This window comes from Dichotomopilus funicola, assembly GCF_033296635.1.
Source record: "Dichotomopilus funicola strain CBS 141.50 unplaced genomic scaffold C8A04scaffold_116, whole genome shotgun sequence".
Lineage (NCBI taxonomy): Eukaryota > Fungi > Ascomycota > Sordariomycetes > Sordariales > Chaetomiaceae > Dichotomopilus > Dichotomopilus funicola.
The window spans coordinates 996-19,224 of NW_026944137.1; the positions used below are offsets into that span (position 1 = coordinate 996).

General features: G+C 53.8%; 7 protein-coding genes across 7 annotated transcripts; 3 read left to right on the plus strand and 4 right to left on the minus strand.

Annotated features, from left to right (window-relative positions):
- Positions 1-332: 332 nt before the first annotated feature.
- C8A04DRAFT_15941 (high mobility group box-domain-containing protein) lies at positions 333-1,167 on the minus strand (the record flags this gene model as incomplete). The annotated part of the gene is made up of 4 exons (XM_062778672.1): positions 333-547; positions 597-755; positions 809-954; positions 1,007-1,167. 4 exons carry the CDS (start codon positions 1,165-1,167, stop codon positions 333-335), a joined length of 681 nt encoding a protein of 226 aa, XP_062632704.1.
- A 565-nt stretch (positions 1,168-1,732) lies between these two features.
- C8A04DRAFT_33182 (uncharacterized protein) lies at positions 1,733-3,097 on the plus strand (the record flags this gene model as incomplete). The annotated part of the gene is made up of 5 exons (XM_062782359.1): positions 1,733-1,825; positions 1,888-2,598; positions 2,660-2,704; positions 2,758-2,856; positions 2,918-3,097. 5 exons carry the CDS (start codon positions 1,733-1,735, stop codon positions 3,095-3,097), a joined length of 1,128 nt encoding a protein of 375 aa, XP_062632705.1.
- Positions 3,098-3,468: 371 nt separating this feature from the next.
- On the plus strand, positions 3,469-4,381 carry C8A04DRAFT_15951 (mating-type protein MAT alpha 1-domain-containing protein; the record flags this gene model as incomplete). Its single annotated transcript, XM_062778676.1, has 2 exons — positions 3,469-3,622; positions 3,672-4,381. The coding sequence occupies 2 exons, from the start codon at positions 3,469-3,471 to the stop codon at positions 4,379-4,381; spliced, it is 864 nt and encodes a 287-aa protein (XP_062632706.1).
- A 1,004-nt stretch (positions 4,382-5,385) lies between these two features.
- On the minus strand, positions 5,386-6,467 carry C8A04DRAFT_40799 (mat a-1; the record flags this gene model as incomplete). The annotated part of the gene is made up of 3 exons (XM_062785070.1): positions 5,386-5,912; positions 5,965-6,221; positions 6,283-6,467. The coding sequence occupies 3 exons, from the start codon at positions 6,465-6,467 to the stop codon at positions 5,386-5,388; spliced, it is 969 nt and encodes a 322-aa protein (XP_062632707.1).
- Positions 6,468-10,305: 3,838 nt separating this feature from the next.
- Positions 10,306-13,754, minus strand: C8A04DRAFT_33185 (endocytosis protein end4; the record flags this gene model as incomplete). Its single annotated transcript, XM_062782360.1, has 4 exons — positions 10,306-10,392; positions 10,513-12,923; positions 12,986-13,608; positions 13,723-13,754. 4 exons carry the CDS (start codon positions 13,752-13,754, stop codon positions 10,306-10,308), a joined length of 3,153 nt encoding a protein of 1,050 aa, XP_062632708.1.
- Positions 13,755-14,673: 919 nt separating this feature from the next.
- C8A04DRAFT_33186 (autophagocytosis associated protein) lies at positions 14,674-15,862 on the plus strand (the record flags this gene model as incomplete). The annotated part of the gene is made up of 3 exons (XM_062782361.1): positions 14,674-15,179; positions 15,251-15,746; positions 15,809-15,862. 3 exons carry the CDS (start codon positions 14,674-14,676, stop codon positions 15,860-15,862), a joined length of 1,056 nt encoding a protein of 351 aa, XP_062632709.1.
- A 176-nt stretch (positions 15,863-16,038) lies between these two features.
- Positions 16,039-17,229, minus strand: C8A04DRAFT_15952 (uncharacterized protein; the record flags this gene model as incomplete). Its single annotated transcript, XM_062778677.1, has 1 exon — positions 16,039-17,229. The coding sequence occupies one exon, from the start codon at positions 17,227-17,229 to the stop codon at positions 16,039-16,041; it is 1,191 nt and encodes a 396-aa protein (XP_062632710.1).
- Positions 17,230-18,229: the final 1,000 nt, after the last annotated feature.

Here is an 18,229-nt window from a genome sequence, read left to right on the forward strand (position 1 = left end):
TCATGTCGCATGGCAATAAACGCATGGTGGCAAACCTCTCAAAACATACATTGTCAAGAGTTCTTGCCGCTTCCCGGACTCCCCATTCGGGTGGCCCAGTTGGAAATTGGCGAAGAACGACCTTGTCGTGGTGCTTCTGTTGCCGGGGTCAGTGACAAATTCTAATGAATCGGTGCAGCGTTAGGGAAAGGCACTGGATACTTACTTTTTTGTCATTCTGTTTTGATTTTTTTTTGTGGTTTTCTGAACTCCAAACATTCATCTGGCGCGTTCCTCAGGGGTGTTGCATGATACCGTCAGTCGCAAGGGAGTCGATTGATTGGCAAGACTGCTCAGAAGCCGGCGGCAATCAGCTTCTCATCGACCCGAATCGGGTCGTGAGCCTCGGGGCGCCTCGAGGATGCGGCGCGAGTGTTACGATTACCAGCAATGTAGCGGTAACCGGGATAGGCCGCCTTGTGAAGACGATCCTCCTCATCCGCCAGAGCCTTGTAGTAAGCTTTGACAGAGGGCTTCTCCGCCGCCCAAGTCTGTGCCACAATTTGAGCTGCTCACCGTTAGTAAGATTGGGCAGACTAGTGAGAGAAACAACTTACAGATGCAGCCAGCAGTAACGCCAGGGTTGGAGGCATGGATCTTGGCCGACATGTGCTGACGGTAGATGATGAACTGGTTCCTCGGGCGACGGATGCGCATCTTGGTGACCTTGTTCTGAGTGACGACCTGCTGCTCCATCGGGACCTGAACCTTCAGGGCTTGAGTAGACAATTAGAACTAATTCTAGGTGACGGCCGCATTGTTTACTTACCAGTGTTTGATGGAAGGTGCTCCGTCGATTTGACGACCTTGAACTTGGAAGGATCAAGAGTCAAGGCAAAGGCAGCACTGGTGATCCAGTACTTGTTCGTGCCCTTCGGGCGGACAATGGTAGCATGCTTGCCATCATTGAAGCTTCTATGATTGGTCAATATGATTGATGTCGGATGTGGGAGTTTCAAAAACTTACCTGAAGTTCTCCAAGGCGGTGGTCATGGCCTTGACGGCGGCAGTTTGGTCATCGGAGTTTGCGATGCACTGGACGATCATCTCATTGGAAACGAAGATGAAAGCCAGAGGAGAGGCCTGGGCCACAGGGGTGGCGGAAGGGACCATGACGTTGGAAGCCATAATGTTGACTGTGCTGATGGTCGGAATTGTCGGTTAATTGAAGTGTTGCTGAAAGTGGTGAGATTGGACTGCACTTGAGTGTGCTGAAAATTGAATAGGCTTGTCGGTGTTCTGAAAGCGAATAGAAAAGAGTCCCTCAATGGCGGAGGGAAGAAATTGGGTTGGAAGATAAAGAATAAACTTGTGTGGGCGAGGATGATTTTTGGGCTAGGAGGTCTAAGTTACTAGTTTGCACGACTTGCGCTGCCTTCCCAAAAAGGCAACCTCCCACATTGTGCTTAGAATCGTTCTCAAAGAACAATAGTAAGCACGGGCCACCACTCAATCTACAATAGGAACAACAGGAAGGGACATCGAGGCAGAAAATACTGCCTTATAAAAAAGCCCCCCTTCCCCCACCACACCCACCAGGTAGAATTATGATTTCCCAAGTTTATCAAAACTTGTCTTGTCCCCAAAACCGTGTGGACTGGTCATTGACAACAGCCCACCAGACGCAACACCTAATCGATCAGTTGGCTGACACAGTTTCGCAACAACACAACCTTCATATCAACATTGAAACATGACGAACGCACAAAGTGCGATGAGGCCCCGCACCATCCTCAACCCTCGCGGGGTTCAGCACCTGTCTTGGGATCGCCGTGCGCTGGGAAAAGTGAGGATAACCAATACGTGTAGCTCGGATGAAGTACTGACATCAATCACTCCTCTAATCAGGCGGTGCTACGTATGCAGGCTCATTACATTCGATCCACGATTCAGACCGAAATCAAGGACTTCGCGGACAGCTTCGAAGCGATTCTGCAAACGACGAACATCTTCTTAGTTATGACTGAAAAGATCTCACAATCGCCGTCGTTGGTGCTTGTTGACCCAGAAGCCATAACCGAGAATGTTTGCCGCTTTCTCGCCTCCTCGAACGCCGTCCTGGAGTTTCTGGCGTTTCAGCAACACAGCACAGGCCTCGCGTCTGGAGGTGATCCATCCTTGGAGCACCAAGTTAAGAAAGCTCAGGAACTGGTCATGGAGCTGCTCAACACTCTTATCCTCCACAACAGGGCGGAAACCTACCCGGGCAAAGAGAATGGTTGTATCTACGATGAGGATATCAAGGCGTTCGGCGGCCGTATTCTCCACAAAAATAGCGACGCTGAACCGGACGAAGCTCCCGATCCGCATCTTCAGGACGATTTGAGCAAGCTCGGTGAATACTGGCACACCGAGGAGCCGTTCAACCCCTTGACCCATATGCCGGGCACGCACTGGCACAAGTTCTTCGGCAACCTCGTTCTAGTTTGGGGACGCCCGATGTTGTTTCGCAAACGCGAGAGAGGAGATTACATCAAGGTCTATCTTCCGGACACCATTACCTGGCTGCAGCCAGAAGTTATGAACGATTATAACAAATATCGTGACATGTTTGAGACCGTGAGTTACCAAATAAGGCGTATGATTACCGACGGAATAATATGCTAACAAACGCAAACAGTACCGCCGGCTCCCTCGTCCACGCCTATATCAGTTTATCAGAGACGTAAGCTCTCCCTCTTATCTACCTTAATCATGTCAGCCATTAACCCCAAATAGACCAAAGTCCGGAGGGTCCAACGCCGTTTGTCGCACTTCTTCAAGGGTTGGAAAGAGTCGGAGGACCTGTGTCTCCTAAGTCCCGAAGATCTAAGTGACGTATGTTAGCGCCCCAAAACCCTTGAAACCGAACCTTGCATCCTAACTCCGAGATTCTTAGATCCATTCCGCGGAATTCGACGTGCTGGGTGTTACAAGGCTGGAGGCGTTGAATGCTGAGATCAACGCGCCAGAGTTAGCGGGAACTGCTTTGTCAGGAGACGAAATTCTCCCCATGCCGGAATTCATAGAGGGTGAGCTCCGTTACTACTGGTTTCAGACGGAGGATCGTTGGTGGTGAGAGGTCGTCGTGTGTTACGCATAAGGCGAAACTTGTGAGAAGTCGGCGATGTTGTAAATTACGAGATTTAGCTACCTAGGTATGCGAGAGAGACACGCAAGTGGGAAATGAAATCGAGCCGCAAAGTGACATGTCTTAATGCTATTACACATAAAAGAAGACAAAGAAAATTATATTTAGTGCAATCCCTCTTCGGTAAGCGCCATAAATCTATCCCTACAGCCTCCAATTAAAACGGGGTTGGCACCTCGAGGTTTGCATATTCCTGGATGTTCCCAACTTCCTGCCTGCTTCCACGCATTTGTTGCGACCGTCAACCGCCAAATCATCCTCATCCCCCACCGCGTAAAACTTCTTCTGGTCATGCAAAAATGGCCGGAATCAATTTGAATTTTCAAGCCTTCCAGGAAGCAGTTCAAGGACAACCTCACACCGACACCAACTCATCATCTCTCAACATGATGCCAATTGAAGCTTCGCAGCAGTCGACGAAGAAGAAAGTCAATGGCTTCTTCGGGTATCGCGGTTAGTTTGGAAGCGCAGTGCGATGCTGTCATTTACTAATTATTCCTAGCGTACTACTCTTCGATGTTGTATCCGCTCACCCAGAGGGAGAAGTCACCCATCATGACAAAGCTCTGGAAAGCGGATCCATGCCGCAAGCAATGGGATTTTATTTGCGCTGTATACTCGGTCATCAGAGATTCCCTCTCGGAGGACGGTATTACACTCCAGAACTGGATTGCGTTCGCAGTTGAACATTTCGACATCATTGATCGCGACAGCTATCTCGAAACTTTGGGCTGGGAACGGATCCGGGATGAGAACGGTGCCGAGACCGTGGAACGCGCCAACCCACGGAGCTTTAGCAGCCGCATGCAGCCTATGAGTGGACGGTGTCTACTCGAAAAATGCATCGCTGGTGGTCTCGAACTTTCCCAACCCGAGTCCATATACGCGAAGCTTTCTGGCGCCGGCATCATATGCCTCAACACCCCCCAGGATGCTGTCATCGAAAACATCCGGGAGCTCGCCAAACAGAGCCCTCGTGTTGCGATGGGAGGAATATTCGGTATCCCGCCGGAGCACCCAAGCCTCCAGGAAGTCACCACTCACTACGTTGATAGCGTCGAGCCCATCCTTGCACCCATGCCGTATCAGATGGTTCATCATGGGACCGCGGGATTTGACACAACGATGGGTGGGAACTGGTGCGGGGAAGACGACGGAACGCTCAACCATCATGCTGGCCCCGGCCACCAGTTCTATATGCATGGTGAGTGATACAGTGATGCTTCTCGACTGCTTACCAACACCCCTTTGGGCTTGTGGCCGTATCTTAAAGACTGACGCCTGTTTAGAATTCAACTGAGGGTCCAGCGTCGAAGTGACCTCTCAAGAGTGCCGCAAGTCAAAGTGGGGTTGATCATTTCCAAAGCCGCCCGCATCATCAGCGCCGGAAGGAATCTTCAAGTTGTTGCTAGGCACCTATTTCGATTATGAGATCTTTAACTTTCTCAGTTTGTCTTTGTACATTTCGCAATAGGGTGCCGAGAAGGAGGCAATTCATTGGGACAGAGGATGGTTAGTCTGGTCATAATGTCGTCTTTGGTTTTCAAATTGTTCAGGTTCGGGACACAAACAATAGTGTACTTGACACGATGTGCCAATGTATTTTGCCGGTTATTTCCGATCCAGCCCGCTGAGGGGAGCCGCAGTCGCGGAAAAACCTGCAAGTTTTGTCTTACGCCCCGCCAACAACAATACTCTACAAGGGAGCCATGCGGCTTTGGAGAAACTCGGCGGCAAGAACATGACAATCTGACAAGGGAAAATGTGACCTGTCGTCGATTTAAAGCGACCCCGGGTTCCGCAAACCGACCATCCGACCAGGACCCCTCGCCCAACCAGCGAGAGACCCACTCGGCGCAGGGGCTGGCTGCAGCCGTTCCGAACATCCAATCTTGCATCAGCCGCATTCCCGTTTTGGAGGGCTTGGCTCGAGCGGGCTGTCAAATTGGCGAAGAACGACCTTGTCGTGGTGCTTCTGTTGCCGGAGTCAGTGACAAATTCTAATGAATCGGTGCAGCGTTAGGGAAAGGCACCGGATACTTACTTTTTTGTCATTCTGTTTTCTACTTTTTTTTCTGATTTTCTGCAACTTCTCTTCACCGCGCTACCCGAGCATGCTCCGAAGATATGTGGGTGCGGCTCGGGTCAGTTGGTAATTCGGAAACTGGCGACACTGTCTTAAATGCCGAGGATTGCAAGAGTGGGGTGCAGAACGGTTAGATATGGGCGAGAATCTGAGTGATGTCGGCACCCGCATCCCAGCCGTCCATGATCTCTTCCATAGAAAGTGGACCACGGGCGTCGTTCATGGCAGCGTCAGCGTCAACATGAGGTTCGGCAGCCGGAGTCTCAATCTGCTCGTCCGGGGTAGCGGCCTCGTCATCGCCGGTATCCTCCAGAGCAGGCTCAGTGGGAGTGGAGGCGCCAGGCACCAGGTGATAAGGGGTCCATCCAGCCTCAGCCACGGGAGGCAAGAAGCGCTGAGCAGCGGGAATGTGGCTGGTGATCTCGCTGGTGATCTTCAAACCTTCCCGGCGGTTCTCGTCTAGGGCGCTGACATGGGCGCTGTGCTGGAAGCCGGGGGGACGAATCACGCGACGGCGAATCTCAGAAGGCCTGCGGGGAGTGTATCGGTAATCAGGGTTGTTGAGCATGAACTCAGCCTTGATCTCCGCGGCCTTGTGGTGGTACTTGGCGCGGACCTCAGGAGTCTCGCTCTTCCACATGGCACCAGTGAGAATCGCTGAGAGTCGTTAGTTGAAACATACTCAAGACATTGGATGAGTGTGGCTTACAAATCTCGTTGTTGTGAAGGTTAGGGTTGTCAGCCTTGACCTTGTTCTGCATGTCTTTGCGGTACAAAATGTACGCGTTCTGGGGGCGAGGAAGCTTCTTGAGATCCGGGGGAGGAACAAGCTTCTTCTTGGGGTCCCAAACGGGGACGTTGCCCACGACGGTAGTGTCAGGATGCATGATCCTAATGGGACCAAGGATCCAGACACTCTTGTTGTCACAGTCGCGAGCGTACATCACGGGCTCCTCCAGATACTTGCTGCGATGGTTGTAAGCTCATGGTACGAGAAGACCAAGACGAATGCGCGGAACAAACTTACGTCATCTCGCGAGCGATTTCAATTTTGACGGCAGTAGGGATCAAGCGAAACATCTCTTCATCCATGATGACGACCTTCATGGTGTTCCAGTGGCCGAGCTGGATGGCGAAATGGTTCCAGTATTTGGCGCCGAGAAACTTGATCATGGCGGGGTCGGCAAGTTGAGCCGCAATATCGGTCGCCATTTTGCTGATGTTCTATTGGAGATTGTTTGGTTGGTGTCGATGTGGTGAATTGTGAAAGAAATTTGGATGATGATTGTGTGAAGGAACAAAAGAAGTAAGAAGTTGGGAGGCGAGAATTCAAGAGTGCTCGCACTCGAAATTTGGTGTTGTTGGAAGGAGGGGAAAGGAAAGAGGTTTGAAAGAAATGAAGAGAGAAACTTACTACCTTTCTGGGAAATGGAAGGGAGTTGGGAAATGGAGGGGTGTGTGTGCTGGGGGGGGGGTGGTGGGAGTGTGATCAAAACAGATGGCTGGGCGGGGCAGGTACTCGCAAGAAATTTTCTTTGTGCCTTATTCAGAGGTAACCACAATAGGAATTTTTGCCTACTCGACCCTATTCAGTTCACTCTGAATAGCGTCCCCAAACGGACGAGGTAGGTAGGGCACAACCCCATGCCCGCAGGCTCTATTTCGCATATCCTCTTTTGTCTGGGCGGTAAAAATTTCGGGTCAGAACTCGAGTAACGAAACGCTTAACTATCCATTTCATTCTCCCGTCAAAAAAGAATGCCGGGGAGTTTCATCAAGACTTGATATTCGGTAGGCTTAGGTTCTGATTTCAAAGATTATCGGAGTAATTACCGGGTCCGGCCCCGAACTGGTCTCAACGCCGAGGTAACCGTCTTGGCCATTGATTGCCTTTTGGATCCTTTCGCTACGATCGCTAGAACGAATAATCAACGCTCAACGCCCCCAAAATTCTTTGGAGTAACTATGCATGCGGTCGTGTTAGGGTTTAAATTCACTGCAGGGGATAAACCTCATTACTATTCCTTGGCATCAATTTCGGAGAATTTCAGACGAGCGTTGACAGGGGACGATGATGAGAGGCGTCGTGGAGTTTTGATATCGCTTAGACTATATAATCGTGGGCCTACCGCTACTTGTTATTGGAAGGTATACAATTCACCTGGATCTGTGCCTCAAGCGACTAGTGATCTGCTTTCTGCGCTTGATTCCCTTCGACTCAGATGGCTTTGAGCGAGCGTCCGGTTCCTTTCCGTGGCGTCGACGCGGGTAGCAATTCTTTAGATGCACTTGATGCAAAGAGAACAACCACCGTAGCATCCTGAACGATGCTCGTTGACCCCCTCAGCGTATCAGTACTAATCCCAAAATCCTTAGTTTTGCTCATTTTATTTACCCCCTTCCTCGAAGTTGATTTCTATGTACACTGTTTCAAGCAAATCTAATGATTGGAGAGACCGTCTCGACGGGTCTGGATTATGCAAAGAAAGGGCGGCGGTCTGGATTGTGTGAGTTTCCCCTTAAGAGCTAAAACTAATGGGGTAATTAAGATCTAATTAGGTCAAATAAATGCTCTGGGCAAGGGTCGACGGAGCATGATGGCCGATTTGTTCTCTCGCGCAAGGGATGAAAAAACAGTCGGAGCGTCACGTTGACGTTATTCGCTAACCCTGGGAGGGTTTTCGATCCGTGTGAGGACGACTGCATACCGGGTGTCTCTGATGGCTGAGATCAAGTTCAATTCCGCACTTCCTTGACTTCAAGACTGCCATGGTACCTTAGAGATGTGTTACTTTGAGGGATGAGGCCCCCTTTCGCTCTCTGCCTGTCGGTCGCGAAAAGACAAACCACCTGACCTTCATATCTGCATTTTCTGTGACCTAATCTTCAAGGGAGTGGTGCAGCGAAAGATTAGCCCCGTAAATAAGACATCCGCGGGGCGGAGAATGACAATCTGACAACGAAAAATGTGACTTGTCGTCGATTTAAAGCAACCCCGGGTTCCGCAAACCGACCTACCATCCGACCAGGACCCCCTCGCCCACCAGAGACCCAAGACCCACCCGGCGCAGGGGCTGCTGCAGCCGTTCCGAACATCCGCGCAGCCAATCTTGCATCAGCCGCACTCCTGTTTTGGAGGCTTTGGCTCGAGCCTGGCTTGCCTGGCCCGAGCGGGCTTGTCAAATTGGGTGGGCACTGGGCACAGGTGTCCCGCAGTGGGTTTGTCCGACCGGGCCTCCATGGACCCCGGGTGGGGTTGCTGAACACGGTGGATCATGCAGGCCCAGGCATGTCGGTCGGTCGGTTCGGTCGCTCTCACCTTTTCTGTTCCGCATCTGACGTTTCCTTCAGCAAGTACACTACGAATAGGAAAAAGGCATCGGAAAACCGATGGTCAAATATGCCGGCGCGCGCTACCTCGAGGAAGGTGGACGGCAAGGCTCGGGGCACAGATTCACATCAGCAAGTTACACTATACACGGCACAGCAGAAACGCCACCGGGCACCACCACACCACACAGCGGGGGAGCTTCCGGGCTTCACCCCCTTGGTTGTTGCAAGGGATGTTTTTCCTGGGTCGGGTTGGTGGGATGGCTCTTGCATGTTTCGGCTGCGAGGAGGCTTTTGTGCGACGTTGTAGTGTACGGGATCGTTTGACAGATCATTTCGTGCGGTGGAAATCTTGGTTGCCACATTCCCGGTTGTTCTTAACGTTAATTAAATACTTTTTGAGCTTCTCGATTGCTTTCAATTTACACTACACTAAACTCGTGCCCTTTGATCGATTCCCTCCATGGACAAGATCGCAGAGAGCTCGGAAAGAACTCCGAAGTCTTTCGGTCCGTCACAGCTCGGCTGCGAGCTAACTCAAGTCTAGCAAGGGGTCGTGGGGGTTTTACAAGGGTACCCAGTTTGTTGGTTGTTGAAGTGTGTTGGCTCGTTTTGTGCAAGTTGGATAGCGGCGTTGCACAGTGATGAGTGTGCTAGGGTTAGGGTTTAGGGCTGGGGGGATTTTCCGGGACCTGGACCTAACTACCTTACCTCGCGGCGCGGCGCGAGGCGGGGATGGCCTGAGGTTCGGTGTTTGTGGTCACTCGTAGGTGGTGGTGGTGGTCCGCGGAGCAAACATCATGCAATGCGGGGGGGCGAAGGGCGTCACAAAATGACCAGTGCGGCGTACTGGCAAACAAGCGAGGCAAGGGCGACGAAATGGGGGCCACCTAAGGGGCCATCTCGGACTGATTCCCGTCCCTGGTTTGCCTGGTTGGACTTTTCGATCTCTCTCTCTCTCGGTCTTTGGGTTTCCGAGTCTGGGCTCGGGTGTTCTTTGCCGAATGAAGATATCCTGGTTTTCTTCAAATGCACATCAATCCGCATTGGGGACAATTCGGGCGGGATTGTGAATCACCAAGACGATTTGTCTCGCAATCGGAGAGATTGGGAACGGCCGCGGTGGATTACAGGCGCGTGGTGGGGTGGAACTGGAGAGACTAGGAGACATGATCAGCAGCGGGCCGAGGGTGACGGGCAGGGTGACGGGCAAACAGCATCCGTAACGGTTCCGCCCTTGGATGATGTCGTGTCACCGGAAGCGAGGCACTGTAGCGCAGTGTAGCGGAACGCCTGTGTACACCGCAGAGATCTTACAGGTAACTTTATGCGATTGGTAGCAAAAGGGCCATCGAGGGAGAGGAATTAGGGACTCTCCGCGGGAATAACTCAGCGAGGTGACCAATGTTTGCCAGCTTGCGGGAAGCGCAAGGGATCTTCCTTTCAACGCCGAGCTGGACCAGCCAACGAGAGCACCAGCCGAAAGTTCTCAAAAACTGAGTTTAGGGATTGGTTGAAACTCTTTCCGCGGGGACGGCGGAGCGAACGTCGAATGGAACGCTGCGCGTCCGTCACTCTCAGCCCCCACCGCGAAATCCCGACCGATACGATTTTGTCAATCTCGTCGCTGAGCCGATCTGGATAAGCTGCTACTATGTACGCTTCACACCGTGTTCCTAACCCGAGCAACGGCCAAATAACTCCGAGGCCCTCGATCATATTACTCCTCCTGGTATGATATCTTGCGCATTTCGCCAAGCCTTGAGCGGGCCGCAGATAGGGCGTTCTCGAGCTGCAGAATTTCGACCTGAATCCATAAAGAGCGGTTAGGTGATGCCATGACTTGCTCTTGGTTGAGACCGAGGTGTGACAATGATGAAAAGGGAAATAACGAAAAGAAAAAGTGACAATGACAAAAGTGACATACCTGCTGTTCCATCTCCCGCACCTTAAACTCGTGCGCGCCGAGCTTGGAATAATCCACCTGTTCCTCCCCGGCATCGCGGTCCTTGATCATGCTCTGCACCTGGCGAACAAGCGCGCGGCAGGCAGCGCCGACAGCCTTGCTGGCCTGTTCCAGGTTCTCCTGGCTCTTGCTCATGAAGCCAGCCTTGACGCGACTGGCGGCCACAAGCTGGGCCGTCGACGCGGCCACGTCGTTGGACGCTACGATCAGCTGCTCTGGGCTGTTGCGATGCGAGAGCACGCCATCAGCCGTCTCGATGAGCGTGTTGGTCGACGACGCCACCGCCTTGGCAGCAGAGATGAGGCCCTCCGTCCACCTGTTGTTCTTCTTGTAGAATGCCGTGCGCGACGACGAACCGCGGCCGGCTTGCACGATCTCTTGTTGGGTGACAGTAGCTGCCTTGATGAGCTGTGTAATCGCCGTGGTGATGGCCGAGGCGGCGTCTAGAATCGAGTCGTGAACCCGGAGCTCGTAGGTAGAGTACCCATCACGCGGCTTGTTCCTGAGCTTGTTCAGACGGTCAACCGCAGCCTGGATGGCGTCGGCCGCCTTGTTGAGCTCTTGGTCAACGATATCGCCCAGGTCGCCCTTGCCGGCGAGTTTGCCAAAGCCTGGCGCAAAGGTCTCCACAATCTTGTTGAGCCGCTGGAGGTTGATCTGCACCTCATTGTTGCTGTTGATGACAACGTCCGTCCTTTGCACCGGGTCCATGCCATCGAGACGGAAGCTAAGCAAGCTGCGGAAGTAGGTGACAGTCGCATGCGCAGACTGACGAGCACCGGCAATCAACGAGTCACTCTTTTTCTCGTCCGTTGCCAGACGCGTCAGACCCTTGGCGTTGCTGCATACATCTGCGATAGCGCCGGAGAACACGTTAAGATTCTTGATCAGATCCGCGAGCGTGCTGTTGGGGCCATCGGCGATGAAGTTGTTGAATGATGTGGCGAACTCGGTCGAGCTGGCGGAGGCCTTCTCGATCTGCGAAAGAACATAATTCGGCGATGCGCTCTGGTTGCCGGCCTGCATGGTCGAGTCGAGTTCGTACATGGCATCGTCGACCCTCTGCACTCCCGACTGGAGAACCGAGTCGATAATCTCGTTGATCTTGTCAAGCTGAGCCAGGACGATGGCGTCGAGCTGACCGTCTAGCAGCTGGTCCGAGGCACCCTGGTTGTTCCTCAACTCATTAAGTTCAATCAGCGTCTGGTCCATGCCGGCCTTGTAGACCTCAAGCTCCTCCTCCTTCTCACGGAGCAGGGCCTCGAGGTCCGAGCTGCCGTCCCTCAACTTGGATTGAGCCTCATCAAGCGCCCTCGACTTGGTGCGCAGTGCTTCCTCAAGATCGGACATCTCGCGGTTGTATTTGGAGAGCATGGTGGACAATTCGTTACCCTTGCTACGTTCAAGGTTGTCTGCGCGATCCAAAGCCATCCGGAGCTCTCGCTTCAACTTGTCCACCTCGTCCTTGTTCGAGCCGGACAACCTGTCCTTGTCGTGAAGGGCCCGGTCACGCTCCCGGATCATATCGGCGAGTTCGAGGTTCTTCGTCTTGATCTCCCGTTCGAGCTTCTCCCGCCTGTCGATGGCCTCTTGCGCCGATGCCGCCTTCAGCTGGACGGACTTGAATTTTTGAAGCAAGTCGAGATGCTCGTGGCGGAGTTGTGAGTACAGCTTGGCCAACGCCTCGTACTTGGATCGCCAGGTATTAACCTGCTCTTGCAATGCGCGGATCTGGTCGTCCTTACTTCCCAGCTGCTGTCCGAAATTGCCTTGTATCTGCTGCAGCTCGCTTTCCAACGCTTTGACACGCTGGTCGTACTGTTGGAGCATGAGCTGATCGCGCTCATACTGCGCCCGCGCGTTGAGATTTTCTTGCTCCAGCTCGGCCAGCCGTCCTTGTGTCTGCCACTGTGCCTGCTGGGCCATCAAGGCCTCCTGCTCCCGCTGTTGCTGCTCCATCAACCGGCGCTGTTGCTCCTCGAAATCGCGTTGAGCCTGAAGCTGGGCCTGCTGTTGCGCTTGGAGCGCGGCTTGCTGCTGTGCCTCCAAGACTCGCTGTTGTTCTTCATATTCCCTGTTCTGCCGGTCGATCTCGCTCTTCCAGAACTCGTTGATCTCGTCCGGCTCTTCGGCCTTGGGTGCTGGCGGAGGTGTTGGGCGCTTCTCGATTTCCTGCTTAGGGCGGGCGGGAAGGGCGGGGGCGTTCTCATCTTCTGCGAGTAAGTTGGGCGGCTCTTGCGGCAGCTTCGGGATGGTGATGAGACTCGTGAGATAACGAAGGTTGGAGCACTCGTAGTAGAACTTGACGAGACGGTAGTGTTGGGCGTCATATCGTTGACGGAGGGGTTCAAGGGCGTCGTTATCTCCCGTTGCTGCGCAGCAGTGTGAGCGGCGTTACCCGTAAGACCTCGACAGACAAAGGGGAGAAACTTACACGAGTGCATTGCCCTAAGCATGCTGGTGATAAACTTATAAATCCCATAACTCTCGGTGACAAGAGGCACAAGAGCAGAGATTCGGCACTCGTTGTTCCCGACATTACGAAAGTGCGAGAAGATGAGTTTCTGGAATTGGTCGATCTTATCCTGCAAGGTCATCAGATCGGTGATGGTTTCGTAGCCCTCGTTGGGGTCATTGGTTGCCTTGAGGCTGATGTATTCCTCGTATTCGAAGGTGCCATTGAACTCGGGATGCTGCTTATGAAACGAGAGCTTGGCAAGGAGGTAGTAGACATATTCCTTGATAAGAGGACCGTAACCACGCATGCCCTCCCCGGCCATGCCGCGGTTCAAGCTGTCAATCCACCCTCGGTTCGCCATTGCTTCCCTCAGCGTCACGGGGTGCCCTTCTTGGAGAACTTTGTGGACCGTGATCAAGGCCTTGAATGTCTGGACCTCATCGGCCAGGATGGGCTGGACCTTGAGCCCCGCCCAGAAGGACTGGGAGGACTTGTGATCCCAGGTGTAGACGATACAGCTGCGGACATGCTTGCGCTTCGGGGCTGATTCTTCGGGGCTCGTCGCTTTCTTAATGTTGATGGCCAGCTCAGCCTCCGATCTGTGTACAGAAGAAATTGGTCAGAGTAGGGTTCAAGGGGAGCTAGAGTCAAGGCTGAGAGGGGCTGAGAGAGGCCGACGGTCACTCGCTTGGGGGGGAAGGAGGCGAACGGACTTGGTGTGATCAAGGCTGCGTATGGTCGCCATATCGGGCACCTATTATCGACAGACGCCGTGCCGCGCGGAGGACTTGCGGATCAAGCACACGATTGGGACGGCAACAGATGGAGGATGAACGTGGCCGGGGTTGGAATATTGATGGTTGTCGCGTCGAGTTGTTTACTAGATATGCAACGGCGTCGGGCGCATGAGATAGCACGTTACGCAGGCACCGTGGGCGGAGAAGGACAGTAATACCGCAAAATAATACCACGCGTTGCTCGGGGGAGCAGCTTCACGATGTGAAGGACAAGATAAATGATATTGGGACGGACTAGATTGGGCCGTGGGGTCTAAACCAAGAAAGCTTGCCTCCTATTGTCGTCAGCCTATCTTGGAAGTTGCGCGGCCAGCCCCAAAGAACATTGGACAGCTGCAGGGACCGCCAATCAGGGGGAAGGAGTGGAGCAGTGTCGGGCCGTTGCGGGGCAGGCAGCTGCCATGCAATTACGCAGCGGGGCATGAGCTCCGACCCCGCCAAATGACCCGAGATTGCCAAGGGACTCATCGGAACGGCGAGGAAGCCGATGCTCTCTGCAAGGCTACCATCAACTGGACCTGTCACGAGGGGCCGTGACTCGTCGTCATTTGATTTCGCCAGCCGCTTTCGTTCGAGGTTCCACATTCACCAAGTACCTACCAGTGCGCCCATAAACAGGACGTTCTGCTTCCGATTTCCAACCCAACAACCGTTGCTTACCCCCTTGGGTTTCGTCCAAACTTGTGCAACAAAGTCTGGCCCATTAAACAGGACCAACGCATCCCGAAAACCGAAACTGCCGGCCTGCCTTGGACCTTGCTATCATCAGATCTAGCTACCTACTTAAACCACTTTTCGACGAGCCCCACCCCCGCTCCCGGTCCATCGAACATTATCCATCACCCACATCTCTCCTCTGTCGCCGTCATGAATCTCCTCTACTCCACCGTAAACAGCCTGCGCGACAGGTACACCCCGGCGACGCACACGTCGACGTTTCGCAACACGGGCGAAATCACGCCGGAGGAGTTTCTCGCCGCGGGCGACTACCTAGTCTTCAAGTTCCCGTCGTGGTCGTGGGCCGACGCCGAGACCCCAGGCAAGCGCATCAGCCATCTCCCCCCCGGGAAACAATATCTGGTCACCCGGCACGTCCCCTGCCAGCGCCGGCTGAACGACGATTTCGCCGGCGATGCGGGCCACGAGGAAGCCGTGGTAGAGGGGGGCAAGAACAGCGGCGATGACGACGACGGCTGGCTGCGCACGGGCGGGTTGACTAGTTCCCAGCCGCTCAAGGTCAGAGAGGTACGGACGGTCGACGATGCTGGGAATGTAGGCGATCGCGAGGTCATCGATGAGGATGACATCCCAGACATGGAGGATGAAGAGGACGACGAGGCTATCATCCGGGACCCAGAGGCGGACAAGAACAGGTAGGGGATTTTGGCACCCCGGCGGTATCGATTTCTAACACATGCTGACTGATCTCTTCTCGCGGCTTTAGTGGTAGGCGGACCTACTCCCTCTATATCGTCTACTCTCCATGGTACAAGACGCCGCGCATGTACATGTCGGGCTACCAACCCAGCGGGGCGCCGCTGGCCCCGCAGCTCATGATGGAGGACATCGTGGGCGACTACAAGGACAAGACGGTGACGCTCGAAGACTTCCCGTTCTTCGCCAACCCCGTCAAGATGGCGAGCATACACCCCTGCAAGCACGCACCGGTGATGAAGACGCTCCTGGACCGGGCGGATGCGGCGCTCAAGCTGCGGCGGGAGCGCCAGAAGGCGGGCCAAGGCGCCGGCAGCAACCAGGGACTCGAAGGGTTGGAGGGGGAGGTTGCCAACCTTGATGTTGGTGCGGAGTCTGCTGCTGCTGCTGCTGCTGCTGCCCCGGCTGGTGGTGATCAGGTTGACGAATGGGAGGAGGTCCAGCATGATGTTGCGGATCAGGAAGTGGCTATCCGCGTGGACCAGTACCTTGTCGTTTTCCTCAAGGTATGTCTTTTCTCGTTGTGCTGCTCTCTTAATAAGTCTGAAACAACTAACAGCCATCCTAGTTCATTGCCAGTGTCACGCCCGGCATCGAGCATGATTTCACCATGGGCGTTTGATATTTTTGCGGCGAGGTTTACTGCGTTGATTACGGCGTTATTGATTCGGGGGCGGAGTTTGTTTAGGAATAGACAGATTATGCGGGAACGGAAGGGATGGGTTAGGACAGGGGGTCAAATGGGATGCATTAGCTAGGTACTACGAGTCCATGAACAAGAAATCAATCAAATAGCGTCTATTCATCCTCCCCCTCACTAACCTCCTCCCCATTCTCCATCGCCTCGCGCCTCACCCTCGCCGCCCGTTCCCTCTTCCTCTCCAACAACCTCTGCAGTTTCTTCGCCGCATTAAACACCCCATTCGTCCCCGCTCCACACGCACCACAACTCGGATCTTTGCGGTATCTCTTCAACGCACACCCCTCACAGAAATAATGCCCACACCGCGTCACAACAGGCGCTTTATACGCTCCCTTGCAGAGAATACACACAAACGGGATCCCCTCCAACATCGCCGCTTCTGCCTCCTCCCCATCTTCCTCATCCGCAGCTTTATTATTATCATTATCCCCCCCTCGCCGTGACCGATCGGCACTACCAACCACCGTCCCCCCCAAAACCCTCTTCCCCCTCGTCACACTCTCCCACTCCCGATCCAACTGCCATCCATGCGCGTAATCCTCCCGCGCATGCAGGAATTTACACCCGTCGCCATACCCGCAGAAACCGGTCTGCTTGTAATCTTTACAGACGTCTGGCGCCATGTCGGTGATGGTGATGGTGCGGATGTTGGATGGTGGTGCTTTGATTGGGCCTGCGGCGCGCCGGGGCGCGTCCGGGTTGACGGGGGTGTAGGTGGCGGCTTGGGAGAGGCCTTTGTAGAGGCCGTCTGGGGCCGGCGGCGGATCATTTTTCAGATCGTCCTTGTTGTTTCTGGTGCTACTGCCCTTGCCCGGGGGCATAGCGCGTGTTGAACCGAGGAGGTTGCGCGCGGAGAGGGCGGCGCCATCGGCGGGTTCTTCGTCGTACCAGTTACTTTGTTTCGTGGCTTCTTGTTTGCCCGTGTCGAGGGAGGCGGTGCGGTCGGCGCGGTAGACTGTTGCGGATAGGTCGTTGCCGGCGTCACCACCACCACTCCCACCACCGGACCCCGACCCGGAGGCGGTGTTGACGTTATTCCTGGACGAAGCAACAACCGCGCCGGTGTTGCGTTTTCGACGCTTGATTCTTTCGCCGGATGCGTCTTCTTCGGAAGAGAAATCGGAACCGTCGTCGCTGTCGCTGTCGTTGGCGGCGGCGGGGGGGGGCGTGGCAGGGCGTTTTCGGAGGTTGGCTTTGGCTTTGGCGCCGCGTTTTTTGAAGATGGCGACCGGCATGATGGGCGCCGCCGCTGGGGCGGTGGAGGGTTCTGATTCTGCTTCTGCCATGGTGTCTCTTTGAACGTGTGAAGTCCTGGGGGTTGGGGAGGGGAGGGAGTCGAGGAACGATTCGGTTTGTGGTTGTGTTGTTTGGTGTTTGTCGGAGGAAGAAGAGTTGCACCGTGACAGGGCTGTTAACGAGAATTACGTCATCATTGGCCCGAGCGTTCGAGAACATCTTCATGCTGACAAAATACCGATAGTGTTGCATCAACTGCCGCCTCCCTACACCTACGGCAGCCAACCATTAAGAACTCAATCACAGCCATACAGCACAACCAAAAGTTTCCAATTTAGTTTTCTCATTTCAGTCATCAAACGCTACCTCACAGCTTGTCCACTGCTCTAGTACACCCGGATCTGTCCTGCCTGTCCTGCCTGTCTTCTCTGTCTTCCATACAATTCTTCTTCCTTCTCTCGCTTGAGACGAGTACCACCCGACCAACGACCAAAGTATTGACCGAGTGACATCGCCCGCCAAAAAGGACAAAAAAAATACATGATGAGGAAGCAGGAAGACAGTTTGGCCGAGATGATGATAATAACAAACAAAGCGGGGGTATTTTTTCGTTCCCGTCCCTCACTTCTTGTTTTGGTTTGGTTGGATGGCCGGTTAGCCGGTTGGTTGGACCTAGCAGCTTTTTTTGGGAGACGGACGACAATCTTGAACCACCAAGAAATGAACAGCCGTGGGGGGAAAGAAAAAGAGAGATAAGGTAAGAGTATTTCCTTCCTTCCCCCCTTTACCGAGAAAACACCCAAAGAGAGAAAAAAAAAAAAAAAACGCCTGCGAAGGACAAGCCGGCCGAGGAGAACTCCCGCGCCACCGTGGTGTGGTGCCCATCAAATCTGAAAAGAGCATGCGCCAGATATTGTTGACAAGTTTTTTTCCGGGCAAGAGGGAGAGAGAAGAAGTGGTACATGATTAAGAGCGTGGCCGCAGCGGGTTTGCCTTTGAAGAGTGTCTTTTTTTTTTGGGTGGTGATACAAAGAAAAAGCCGGATAATCG